We start from the raw sequence: 14,441 nt of genomic DNA on the forward strand, positions 1-14,441 counted from the left end.
TCAATTTGTTATCAATCATCCCTTTCTCAAAATTAACATTATCAATCACTTTTAGAAGAAGGATTAAACCAAAGTGTGAAGAAGGGAATGCAAAGAATGTTCCTGTAGTCCTGGTATGATGATTCTTTAAATATATTTACACACTAGTTGAGTTTTCTTTTATTTGTTTAGATAGATGGATGGAAGGATGGATGGATGGATGGATGGATGGATGGATGGATGGATGGATGGATGGATGGATGGATAGATAGATAGATAGATAGATAGATAGATAGATAGATAGATAGATAGATAGATAGATAGATAGATAGATAGATAGATAGATAGATAGATAGATAGATAGATAGACTCAAAACAAAAAAACAAAAATATAAGCGCAACACTTTTGTTTTTGCTCCCATTTTTTATGAGATGAACTCAAAAGTCTAAAACTTTTTCCACATACACAATATCACCATTTCTCTCAAATATTGTTCATAAGCCAGTCTAAAGCTGTGAGAGCAAGCACTTCTCCTTTGCTGAGATAATCCCTCCCACCTCACCGGTGTGCCATATCAAGATGCTGATTAGACACCATGATTAGTGCATGTGTGCCTTAGACTGCCCACAATAAAAGGCCATTTCTGAAAGGTGCAGTTTTATCACACAGCAACACAATTCCACAGATGTCGCAAGAGGGAGCGTGCGATTGGCATGCTGACAGCAGGAATGTCAACCAGAGCTACTGCTCCTGTACTGAATGTTCATTTCTCTACCATAAGCTGTCTCCAAAGGCATTTCAGAGAATTTGGCAGTACATTCAACCAGCCTCAGAACCACAGACCACATGTAACCAGAACAACCCAGGACCTCCCCATCCAACATGTTCACTTCCAAGATCATCTGAGACCAGCCACTCGGACAGCTGCTGGAACAATCGGTTTACAGAACCAAAGAATTTCTGCACAAACTGTCAGAAGCTCATCTGCATGCTTTTCGTCCTCATCAGGGTCTCGACCTGACTCCAGTTCGTCGTCGTAACCGACTTGAGTGGGAAAATGCTCACGTTCGATGGCATCTGGCAGGTTGGAGAGATGTTCTCTTCAAGGATGAATCCCGGTTTCAGGGCCGATGACAGACAGAGTGTGTAGTTTTCTGAGTCACCCCTCCCCTCCCCCAACACAATAAAATAAAACTGTACCTTTTATTGTGGTCAGTCTATGGCACACCTGTGCACTAAACATGCTGTCTAATAAGCATATGTGAGGTGGAATGGATTATCTCGGCGAAGGATAAGCGCTCACCATCACAGATTTAGAATGGTTTTCAAACAATATTTGACAGAAATTGTGATATTGTTTTTAAAGAATTACACCTTTGAATTCATTCATCTCTGAAAAACAGTAAAAAAATACATCTTTAAAACAAAACCTAACCAAGCACCAAGACTTGTCTAGTGAGTAAAAATAAATGTGTCAGCATTATTTAATGACAATTTAACAACATTGAACCAATGTCCATAAAGCCAATCAAGCTTGGCCAAGGACAAAATGTAATCATTAGATTTAACTCTTGTAATTACAGCGACATTTTTTTTTAAATCAGTCATGCTTTATCATTGTGTGAAAGGCATGGGGCAATCCATGAAAGGCACATTACCACAATTAGCATGAAATATAGCACCATTACTTCATAAAAGAAAATATCAAAAATGCTTCAAAACCAATAATCCGCCATCACAGATTGCAGTGCATTATTGAATAAAGGCAGCAAATACTGAGAGAAAAAAAATACACAAAGACCATCCATCCATTATCTATACCGCTTATCCTCACAAGGGTCGCGGGGAGTGCTGGAGCCTATCCCAGCAGTCTTCGGGCAGTAGAATTGGTTGCCAGCCAATCGCAGGGTACACAGAGACAAACATCCACACTCACAATCACACTTAGGGGCAATTTAGAGAATCCAATCAAGCTACCATGCATGTTTTTGGAATGTGGGAGGAAGCCGGAGTACCCGGAAAAAACCCACGCAGGCACGGGAAGAACATGCAAACTCCACACAGGGAGGCCGGAGCCGGGATCGAACCCATAACCTCTGAACTGTGAGGCGGACATGCTAACCAGTCGACCTCCGTGCCGCCCCACAAAGAACATAATAGAAAGGAATCACTCTTGTATACGACTTTTCATCTTGCAACGGATTTTCATTATCTCATGAAACCTCTCATATCAGGGGCATCCAAAGTCTCCTGTATTTACCATGTAAACCTTTGAACAGTCTTCGGGCAGTAGAATTGGTTGCCAGCCAATCGCAGGGTACACAGAGACAAACATCCACACTCACAATCACACTTAGGGGCAATTTAGAGAATCCAATCAACTTACCATGCATGTTTTTGGAATGTGGGAGGAAACCGGAGTACCCGGAGAAAACCCACGCAGGCACGGGGAGAACATGCAAACCCACGACCTCTGAACTGTGAGGCGGACGTGCTAACCAGTCGACCAGCGTGCCGCTTAATTGATCTAATTCATCTATTTTTAATTTCACATAAAAATTGCTGAGAAAAGCCGCAAAGGTGCATTCATCAGCCAAGTCCCTGTTTTCTGTTTTCACACTGATCAGTGCAAAAAGAGCTGAAGTTCCACTGACTATCAATAAAGTGTCCAGTCACCCCCAAATAACTATGGTTGCGAGTTGAGGTCCAGTGATCTGCGATTTGTCTGAATCCCCACCAAAACATCAAGTTTGCTTTTCTTTTCAGCGTCATACATGTTGCTGATTTTAGTCATCACTGCAGTCCTGCACGGTGATTTGTATGATGGGTCATTGGCACATCAGCCTGTCGGTCGCAGAATTGCTCATATGCGGGCTGTTCTCGAGTTTAGCTTGGCAAAGAGCTTTCCAATGGCTCGCTACATTAGCGTCTCCGTTGCCATTATCAGCTGTGGCTTGAGTCGCGCCTGGTTACTTTCGTTTAAGTGGTAGGCTTGAACTGCTTCTTTTGGTAAGCCAAGTCCTTCTTATAAAGAAGGGATATAACTCAGCCTTTATCAATAGTGCCGTAACGGCATTTTTTAACATTTACCATTCATCGGACCAACAACTCTCACATGCTATTCCATTTTCACGTCTTCTCTCTGCTCCTGAACTTTACCTCTCACCTACAATAGGAGCCTATCAGGTTAAACACAATGACAGCCAACCAGTGTCCACATCATGGTGTGACACCGACCATTGTTTTTTTTTACACCTCACAAGCTCCATGCATCAAAACGGATCTCATCAGCATAAAGAAACAGTACAGATAAGAGATTAAATATTAGATTTAACGTGATTAAAAAAAAAAAAAAGATTTCACTGTGATTTGATCACAATTAATGCATATTGTGACACCCCTAGTTAAGAGCCACTGAGGAGATAATTTTTCAGGAGTGCTTGTTTCACGTGCTCAAAACGAAGGTGCTGATTGGAAAAAGAGGAGATATGATATCAAGGTTTCTTGTTTGTTACATGAACTGAGTTTTCATTGAGATTTGAATTTTGACTTGTTAACAATGTGAAAATTCAAGTGAACTGAGTCCGTGGAAAAGATTAGAATTTTTATTTGTTAAACTTAATGTGAAAAAATATACAGAATTGAATCCTCATCGTGGAATGCAAATTCAAATTGTACAATTCAGATTCAGTTTTTCAACGCACTTATTCAAGTTAAGCGAATCCAATTCAAATACCCATAAAGGGGTTATATAAAGCTTTTACTCTCTGAAGATATGTCTTTAACCTCTATAATAAATGGGAAGAATGGGAAATCATGCAAAAATGCTGAAGGAGGGCTAGCGATGAAAATGCAAAGCTCAAGAGGACCCTAAGGAGTCTTCTTGAAAAATGCATTAAGTATATCAAGTTGGTTTTGGAAGGTGAAGAGATTGTATTATATAAAAGTCAATTAAAAATAGTGTCACACAAAATGAGATGGAAGTCCCCCTCCTTAGTTCAGTCCCAAAAGAAAATGTTTCATAACTATTGAGGGAGGACATAAGGGTAAGGCAATTTAACATCAGCGGAGGAAAAGGAGAGAGCAAAACAGTGGTCTGAGAAAAGGATTTATGTGGGATATCAAACAGATGGGTTGTGATTCATGTGTCTTGCTTACAAAGTGAGAATATCCAGAGAACCAAGTTTCGGGTTTTGGTTGTACAGCTAAGTATGTTTCCAGTTTAAGTTCAGTTTGCTATTGTGCGATTTGGAAAATTATTTATTGGGCTTGCTAATAAAGGATGTGTAGGGCGATACGACTAATTACAGTAACGAATAGAGATTTACCCTTACAAAAAGTCATTTTTAAGTGCAATAAAGGCACCACATTGAAAGGGTGTAGCACGTCCACAACACAGACGAAGAGGCCGGAGTTTGAATCTTGGCTCAGGGCCTCGTATGGAGTTTGCATGTTTTCTGCGGGTACTCTGGTTTACTCCTGCATCCCCAAAATATGCATGATTAAGTTAATTAATTAAAGACACAGCGTGAATGTCCCCTCTTTGGCTGTCGATCAGTACAGTGTGCACGAGTACAACTCAGCTGGCAGAGGTCGACCCAAATGAGGAACAAGCAGTACAGAAAATGAATGGATGGCTAAGAACAATAAATACAATTATTTTATTCCGCATCTCTCAATTATGCGAAACTGGATCGCACAGAATACAATGCAGGCAAATGATGAATGATTAAAATAAAGGGATCACGCATCACTCTCAGGGTTTGGTGCCTTGCTCAAGTAGTCACAAATTAGTCAAGTGTACTGCAGTCTTGTAGCAAGTATTGCCAATGTTCACTCTTTTTTTCCTGAAACACATGCTGAAGTGAATATTTTCAGTTATCTACTCAACACTTCACAAACAGGCAATGAAAACACAACTTGGGACTGACCGATATGGATTGTTTTTTTCGGTCATGCCAATTTGGATATTTAGCAGAATAAAATTCTGATTACTGATTATTCGGCCGATTAAACAAATACATATATTATGAACCCTTGTGAGGATACGTGGATAGGATAATGGATGGATGGGTGGTTGGACATGTATCATGAATAAAATAAATTTTGTTTTAGTCCCTAAACGCTTGCCACAATAAAAGACAGAAATGAAGGCAGAAGATTTTAACTTTACAAAAAAAAGAGGAAAGTGGTGGTGTTTGAATGTCATTATCTTTGTCTTATGTTGTAATGTGTGAATGGTTAAAAAAAAAAAAAAAAAAAAATTGGCAGATTTTTGCCGATTTTATAAATGCTAATATCACCCCTTTAATCTTTCGGGCCCTAGAAAATACAGTACAAATAAAAAGGTCCAGAAAGTAAAAACCCTGCCACAGTTTGGCTTTAGCCACAGGTGCTTCTACTCAGGGAGCTCGTTTACCTGCCAGTTGAGTAGAAGCACCTGTGGCTAAAGCCAAACTGTTGGCAGGGGTTTTACTTCCTGGACCTGAATTTCCCATCTCTGAAAAGAGTTGAAATGCAAAAGTCATCAAGTGCCTTTTAGACAAAAATAAAGCCATGCATAATAGCACATTGCCGATCACATTTCTTAATGCTGCAAAACCAAGCAACTACAACGTAAAAGTTTAATTGCAGAAAATATCAAGCACCATATGCATTTTGGTGTTGTTACCATCATCTCTAATCTTTAAGCCAATCATGAGCCCCAGCGTATTTACATAATCACAAAGACTTCTTTGAAAGACCTTTTGATTACAGTTTGATTTTTTTTCCCAAGTTAGACTTTTAATTGCTTAGTATACAGTATATTAGAATTTAGAACCCAAAATAAGATTAATAGTTTTAACCTGGAATCAGAAATAAAAACAACTCCTATAAGAAAAAATGGGTCTTTCTACTTTTCCATTTGAACTCTTGAATTGCAATGGACTCTATGCATGGCAGCTCGTTACATATTCCGGTGGGAAGATTCGGAGGCATACAAGCTACCGGTCTCTGTTTTTTTAAAGCCACATGACACTATCTGGAGGAAAAATAACATTATTCTTTAAAATGGTATTAATGTGGGTTTTTGTAATAGGTTTATTCAATAACTCGGAGCTGGTGTTTTCCAAGGTGGAAATGTCGTGACCTCTTAAAGACGAAGGAATAGCTCCTCCAGCCAACTATGCGGTGTGACGGCCATTAGATTCAGAGTTTTATTTGAAAACGTTCACCGGTGAGCCGGTACTATAAATGAGATGAGAAAAAGTTGATACATTCGGCGAGACAATTTAACTATTGCATCATTGAATCGACAGAGGTAGCCTGTCCGTCTTTTTCTTTGTTGCTCCCGAGAGACTCACGAAGCTGCACTCTTTCTCATCCCCCTCCCCCGCCGCCATCCATGCAAGGCACCCAACTATTGCGAGGCAATGATATCAACAAAGCTTCGTGGAAACATTTATCCTTATCCTGCAGTTAGTATTTTATGCTTGTCATCATTATTATTATTATGCATTGTTTTCTATATTTGTATCAAGTCAAATTAGTTGCATCTGCACCTTAGAACATGCCAATTAAGGATTTCTATTCTATTTTATGGTTAGTTTTTGTGCTCTATAAACAAAGTTGAGTTAAGCCGTGCAAATCTTTGTTCACACAGACCTGCATGTACTCTAATACAGCAAATGGCTGATTAAATGAGCTATGGTGCTTTGAATGCTTCACCTTGGATAAATGGAGCAAATAATGAGGTAATACGTCATTTATGGTAACATGACATCATTTCAGCAGATTTGGAGTATATTTGAAAGAGTTTGATACTATCGCTCTGCGTTCGACTAGCTGCCGGAGATTAGCACACCTCCCTACCCCCAATGATATAAATGATGCGTGCCGAGTCCATTGTTTGCCATACTGTACCTTGTTAAAATGGGGTTTTACGGCCTTGGAACCTTAATCAGCTACATGTAAGAAAATGAACAAAACCATTGTCTGAACAAAAGAAACCTTAATCTATCATAAAAGAAGGAAGATTGAACGCCATATTACGTGCTACAACCAAAACTTGACCCCAAAATTACAATTCCTGTTCTGATTGGAAGATATGATGTTAAATTTATCATGTGTCATCAGATTTGGTTAAGAGACCTTCTCATTAGTAGGCAAGGACTTAAAACAAAACAACACACACACGCCCCCCCCCTCACTCTCCCCCCTCCCACACACACACACTTCAGTCCCCAGTGATATGCGTTTGCCTTCAGGTGGTCCCGCAGGCTGCACAGTTCTGTGAAGGAAAGTTTCAAGACAGAGGAAGTTTCATCAGCAACACTGTGTCAAATAGACACCAGCCCACCAACCAGCAGTCTAAAAGTTAGCACATGCGCAATATGAATATTGTGCAAAAATGTGGGATATCAGGGTTTGGAAAGAAAAAGACAAAAAAGACAAGATCATCAGCAAACACACAATCTGAGACAAGGAGACAAAAGGGAAAAAAATTGTCCACACAGCAGATTTCCTTGTTGGTCGCAGAATACGGAGTGAGGGATCATAGAGATAATCACTGAACACAGTGTGCCTCTGATCCCTTCACTGACACACAGCAAAAGGGGGCCCTTAGCACACTGGGTGATACATGAAGGAATGCCACAAAAAGCCCCAGAAAAAACTGTCTACAAAGGAGTCAGTAATTAAAAGCGTTTGTAAGAACTGTCGGTTAATGCAGCCTGGCTTGGAGGATCACGTACAGAATGTTTCATCTAAAACAACCTGCCTTTCCCAGCAGTGAAATGTCATTGAATGTCCACACTTTACCTCCAGGGAACGGATACAACATTTGGAACCAAAATGTGACCTTTTCTCTTGCTATGGCCTTCCCTATCTGTTGCACTCTTTGGCACATTTAAGACTGTGGAATAACACATCGTCACCTGGGCTAGGCAAAGTCACCCTATGTAAGAGCAGGAGTCATTCTACATATTGGGCAAAAGCTCAAGTTTTACTTGAGTGACCTTTCAGGCCACACAAATGGGAATTTTTAGGCCTCTTTAGCACACATAATTAGATAGGTTACTTGAGCTAGGGCGTTCTATTGCTGTGACCTTTTTTTTTTGCTATGTCCTTCTCCATCTATGGCACACTTACTAGTTGAAGTTTCCTCTGAACTTTTCTCAGCTAACCTGTCTGACAGCAGATTAGCTTTTCATGTATTTATTTTATTATTATAGAATTATTCAACCCACAATTGTAAATTATATTGATTTTCAACATTGCCTTTCTTAAAGTTATTTACAGTGAACCAAAAAAGAATCATTTAAATGATTCAACAATATCAATGTCACAAGCAGTCACACAATACACGTTTGTACAAAATAAAGTGAAATTAATCATTTTGACTGCATCTATTAGAAGACTGTGAACATTTCTGTCAAACAAAATGTTCAGACAACAGATATGACTGCTACGTGGATGTAGTCTGTCCATCAAAGGAAGCTGTAACATGAATATTTTACACTAAAATGCCAGCCACAATATTTGTCCTGTTTTCTTTGTGAGGCAACCTGAGACCTTCCTTTCCTCCATTCTCTCTGCGTTCATTGCACATCAAAGTGTCATTCTATATTTTATTAACAAATTACATTATTAATAGTGGTTTTACACTTATACTAGTATGGCATCAAATAATGTTAAAATGTCACTTAAAACATTGCCTGTGCAGTTTAAAAAAAGGTTGTAAAAATGTGTTTTGACCAGTCATTTCAATGGATTTTTTTTTTTTTTTTAGAATCATCTCAGAACCTGTTATGTTTAACTTTGGAAATTCCACAATTATTTAGATTTTTTTCATCCTTTTTAATAAGATGCTTTTAAAGCGTGCAGATAAACCTGTGAACATGTGTTCCTCCACCGAGGTGTCAATCAATGTATTTGCAGTGCATCAATGGAAGAGGAGTCACCTGGGAGCACCCGCAGCTCAGCATCTGTCCCAGTCCTTGTGCTGCCAGGGTTGTCGGCCAGACAGCGATACGTGGCTGAGTCTGGAGGCTGGACACGGCTGACCTGCAGTGAACCGGATGGCAGCACCGCCAGGCGAGAGGAGGGGTCAAATGTCATCGGCAAATCGTCTCGGTTTTTCTGCCAGCGGATGACGGGCATTGGTTCGCCTGAGACCTCACAGCGCAGCAGCGCAGTGTCGCCGAGGTACGATGAGACTGACTCCGTGGGGACAACTACTCTTAGCGGACCTGAAGAGAAACAAGACAGAACAGTTCATATAATACGTACAATAAGTAGTATTTGATAGTTCTGCATCATTATCTCATAAGCATAAATCTGCATCTTTATTGATTATTTGACTGGCTCAATATTGCATTGTTTTTGATTGTAATGTTGTCAAGGTGGGTAGTGGCTAGAGCTTGTTGGAATGTTTTGTAGGTCTGGAGTCCATAAGCCCAAGTAGCAATTTACAAAACAACTACTTACTCAATGCGTGTTCGTTTTATCTTTGAAGAAGGTATCCAATGTAAATAAAGACTCACACCAGTCGATTGAATTTTCTCGTCAGTTTTCTTTATCATCTCTGAAGTTCAGAAATCATACAATAGTCAGATCCGGGCAGCGTTTGCATCTTTGTAAATACTCTCACCGGAGACGGGCAAGGGCAGAAAAGGGGCGCGGTCTAACATGTAGCCCTCACATTTATACTGTCTTCAAAATCCAAACGTATTGTGGGTTGGTCTCCTCCCTGGCTGGCCCTGCCTATGGGGCTGATCTTCACCAGCTGGTCCCGTGCTCAGCTCAGAGCACGCTGACTCTGAGACTTTTAACTGATTATGTGATGTGTAATTCCCAATTTGGTTTTTGGTAAACCTGTTGGCTAATATAAAGGCATTCATATAGATTCAGATCCTTCAAGCTAAACCTCAATAAACTACACTTACAAATAAATTGACCTGTGCAAACCTCAGACACCCCAGTGTGGCCACTAACATCATGGTATTAATGTCATGCTTTTCATACAACAACGATCATCATCAATATATTTGCAGAAGTAACCATTTAAATCATTTACGTTGAGCATTTGTTGAGGATTAAGTAGGGCCTGATCCATATGGATTGTTTTTAGAGCAGATGCCAATTATGATATTTGGCAAAAGACTCAGATAAGTAAAACATAGGCCGATTAACTAAAAAACATAAATAATTAATGACATAGCTCCTTTTTTCGTCCCTTAACACTTAAAACAATACATTTATCAATTATAGTCAGTATATTTGACTGTTTTACACTGCTTTGTCTTTTAATATTTGTTTGACTTTACTACAAAGAGGATAAAAATGGCGTAAAATAAGCAAAAAAAACCCCAGCCAATTTTGCTGATTTTAAGAGAGCTAATATCTGCAAATTAAATCAACAAGCCCATTAATCCCTTAGGCCCTTGTATTAAGTTTGATCAATCAAACAGTGATGAATCAACAAGATTGTTTTCTTAAATAAGAACAATTTTTAGAAATATTTCCGTCATTTCTAGTAATGCTGGACTAGCTCCTTAAATAATAATAATAATAATAATAATAATAATAATAATACATTTGCTAGCAAGGCTGTTGTCAAGAAGATTAACTTAATTAAAACCTATACACGCACAGAGCGAACAACGTGGTGACATGCAGTGAGCTGAAAGTGAAGGGTTTCAGGTCAACAAGAATGAAACAGTAAGCACAAATAAAATTGTCACACAACATGTGATACAAGAACATCTTTGTTTGCAAACAGCAGAAGGACAAACATACCAGGCAAAAAAAAAAAAAAAAAAAAAGGACAGTTGAAGTTCAACCATTATGAATGAACAGTTTTGCAGCACACCTGCCGTTTCCTGTCTGGTCAAATCCACTTCAAGAGCAAAGAGCCTGTGGTAACATAAACACAGAAGCCTCCCATCGCCTGTCTCAATCTTATCTAAGTGTTGTTTTAATTTCATTGGGGCTGCAGGGTTCCCATGTCCCTGTAAGTCATTTTCTAAAGGGGTGATATACTGTGATCATTTTACCAGTTTGCTGGCTGCACATCAACATCATGCTGGGAACTACTCCATGAATTTGATGCCACTGGCGACAGACGGTTACGAGCATGTATTTTAAAGAACTTTAAACAGCCATTCATCCATCCCTCCGTTTTCACGGGTCATGGGTGAAATGGAGCCCGTCCCAGCTGACTTACAACGAAAGGCAGACTACACAAAGGACTGGTCACCAATCAAACGTAGATTTTGAAAACTTAAAGTGATTGTGAAAATGTTATTTAGAAAATGTCCAAGTTGCCTGAGTACACAACGGATCAAACCAGATCCCATTTTGACAAAGTGAGTTCTGTGGTCTAATCTAGCACATACTTTACAGTTATAAAAAAAAAAAAAAAAAAAAAAGCTGCATGTGTACAAGTGGAAAGACCTGATAGACCTTGACATTCAATTTTAAGACGTGTGTGTGAGTCAGTTTGTGAATCAGGAAGGTTTCTCATGAATAAAAGAGAAATATTGTTATGAATGTTGTTTACTTTCATGTAGCTTTGACGCGGATACTGTTTTGTTGCTGACACAAACATTGTTATTTTATCGTTTTACTCCATGAAGGTTTGTTTTTCTTTACAACAGTGAGGTCATAGCTCTGCTATGACATCACCAGGAAAAGAGGTGACAGGGAACAACGTGAATTGGTATTGTATGTATTATGTAAGTCCTGCTGCCGTCTGTTCACATGTGGGTTAGATCGTACTGCCTACATTTACACTAATATGCACATAAAGCAGACCTCCTCTACAGACACAGATTATTAACAACGTAATCATAAATGGTCATCATCATGAGTTGATGGTTTGTGCAACAAACCTTTATTTCATCAACTTCCAACTACTTTCTCCCGACTCATGGTGTCTTTTGAACGACAAGTCAACTCACTCTTTGCTCTGGAAGTGCCGGCCAGAGAATCCCTCTGATGTTAGAGACGTCAAGTGCTGTCATTGCAGGAATCATTGCCTCTCTACTTCCTTGAGCGAATTTGGTGCTCTATGCAGTGTGCCTCATGGTAGAAGATATGCGCATCCGTTGTGCATCCATGTGCTTATAAGCAAATCATCCCCTCATGCAAAAATGTGGCCCCATATGTAGGATGAGACCTTGCGCATGTGCGGTGTTTACAGAGGTAAGGTATTACTTAAATGTGGCAAACCCATTTATTTGACACATGAAGAATTAATTACATCAGTGAGCACTAATACACCTAAGCTCTGACATAGATTTACCTTTTTGAATTGAGAAATGAACTTGTGAAAAGCATAGACATATAAAGAAAGATATGGTTGTTAGTTTTATGATATGGTTGTTAGTTTTATTTTTCAACGTTTACATTTTTTTTACTCGTGAATAAATCAGAAGCTTAGTTCCTTAGTTGATATGCTCATAGGCCATGTTGCCAGATTTGCGTGACGCAAAGTGTGAAGCAGGGCATTTACACACACTTACAGAGCTGGGCAGTCCGTCCCTGGGCCGGAACGGTCGCACCCTTCGGCCCGGCCGAATGCCCAATTTGGGGGCGGGGGTTGGGGGCTGACAAATTTTAAAAAAGGGCTGGACTAAGCATGGCCGGAAGTGGATTTTAGTCCGGCCCACTAATCGGCCCTCATGTGTGTGACGTGCTCGCGAGGCGGCCAAATTTTATCTCAGCCTACTCGGTTAAAGACTTCTTTTTAGGCTTCTTTCTACTCCCGCAACTGCCGACAACTGCCGCACTGATTCACATGACCGACGCATTGTGCTGTTGGCGACAGGTCTGCAACACATGCCACGTACACATCAGGAATTGTTGCTGCTCTGATCGGTCCATTATGTCACATGTTGCGATGACATACAGTTTCCCACATGGAGGAGAGAATGCACGACGCAGCTCGTTGCTGCTGCAAAGCAAACTAGTTTGGCAGCGGAGTATGTGTAAAAAGAAGTTACTCACCCACGCTCCCCCTTAGTCGCCACCTTCCAGATAATTTTCGCAATAAAATTAAATGCATCGTCTAGTCATCTCGGTCCCTTCATGGTTGTAGCAGGTACGATATGCATTGTTGTCTGTGTCTTTTTGAAGCGACGCCCCCCAACTTGGAACGTAAGTGTTTCAAAAAAACTTGTGTCCACGAGTATAGTCAAGCTGCGCACAGCACTCAAGGATGACGCCGGCACATCAAGGTGGAGTTTATGCACTTCTTCTGTCTCGTCTTCCTTACTTCCGGAAATACGCCGGAGCAAACCTGCTGTGTATAGTGGTTTGCTGGTATGCTTTCATATTGAAGGCCGGGAAGTGTGAAGGAGGGGAAGAATGGAAAATAAATAAGTTGTTGACTGCGACTTCTGGCCGTCTGTTGGACCCAAATAATTATCCATACAATACGACAAATCCAACCACGGGGCTCGCAATGCAAGTAAGCACACACAGTTGGGTAAGTACTACTGGCGCATTTGAAGTGTGTCCACATTGTAAATTAGCTAGCTAATGATCTTTAAAAAGCCTCTGCCGTTAGCATCTCTCTCGCGGTGATGTCAATCACGGACGCTTTTTGGGGGGAGGGGGGTCGGGGGGCGGAAAGGGGCGGGGGCTGGCAATATTTATGAACATGGCCGGAGGTTCGCGGCCGGAAAGGTACCCAGGTCAGGGGTGGAGGGTCGCGGCCGGACCGGCAAAAAAGGGTCAAGTGGCCAGCTCTGCAAACTTATTAAAAGATGAACATGTGATCACACAGAATAAAAAGAAAAGCAGCAAGGAGAATTGGGAGAGAGCAGGAGAAACGGGTCAAACCACTAGTAAGGAAACGGGGAGGGGACATGAAAGGAGGCACAGAAGAGGATTAAGGGGGGAAATGCATCAAGGAGAAGGAAGGAGAAGATAAACCCGAACATGGCTTCACTTCCGCCCCTATAGTCAAACCTCCATCCGTCTCTGATAGGGGTTGCTGTCTCCCTACTGTTTCCATCCTTATATTATGAACACAATAAATAAATCAGAAGGATAATAACATGCAAATCACAGAAAACAGATGCAAGCAGCATAGGGATGTTGGGACAAAGTTGCTCTGAATATCTGCCTTGGGAATAAATTATTACCCACATTTGCCGGTCAAACTTTAGCCCCTCACCCCCAACTGCATTTAATTGGGATTAGTCCAAATCCATTGAGAGTTGACCACTAATTGGGAATGGATAGGATGAATAAGAGTCAGATCACAACTGAATTTTAAAGGCTCGAGATGCTTATTTTATGCTGAATAGTACCAGGTAGGTATTAGGAAGGGAGCCAAGAGTTGAGATATTGTGAAAATTAAGAAATTGAAAATGTTTTGCCTTTTGCAGTTTTTATGTAATTTGGATAATTGATATTCTTCACATGTCACCTTAAGATAAAAAGAAGCTTCAATACATTTGCACTGGTAAAA

General features: G+C 40.3%; 1 protein-coding gene across 2 annotated transcripts in view; it reads right to left on the minus strand.

Moving 5' to 3' along the window:
- The window catches only part of dcc (DCC netrin 1 receptor), a 368,958-nt gene that overhangs the window by 246,289 nt on the left and 108,228 nt on the right, over window positions 1-14,441 (minus strand). For both annotated transcript variants that reach the window (XM_086054077.1, XM_086054076.1), the window contains exon 3: window positions 8,923-9,210. In XM_086054077.1, coding sequence (XP_085910203.1) covers window positions 8,923-9,210 — 288 coding nt within the window. The remainder of the gene's footprint in view (window positions 1-8,922; window positions 9,211-14,441) is intronic.

Source organism: Filicampus tigris, chromosome 15 (assembly GCF_054856515.1).
Source record: "Filicampus tigris isolate MCC_2025a chromosome 15, RoL_Ftig_1.0, whole genome shotgun sequence".
In the NCBI taxonomy this organism is placed as follows: domain Eukaryota; kingdom Metazoa; phylum Chordata; class Actinopteri; order Syngnathiformes; family Syngnathidae; genus Filicampus; species Filicampus tigris.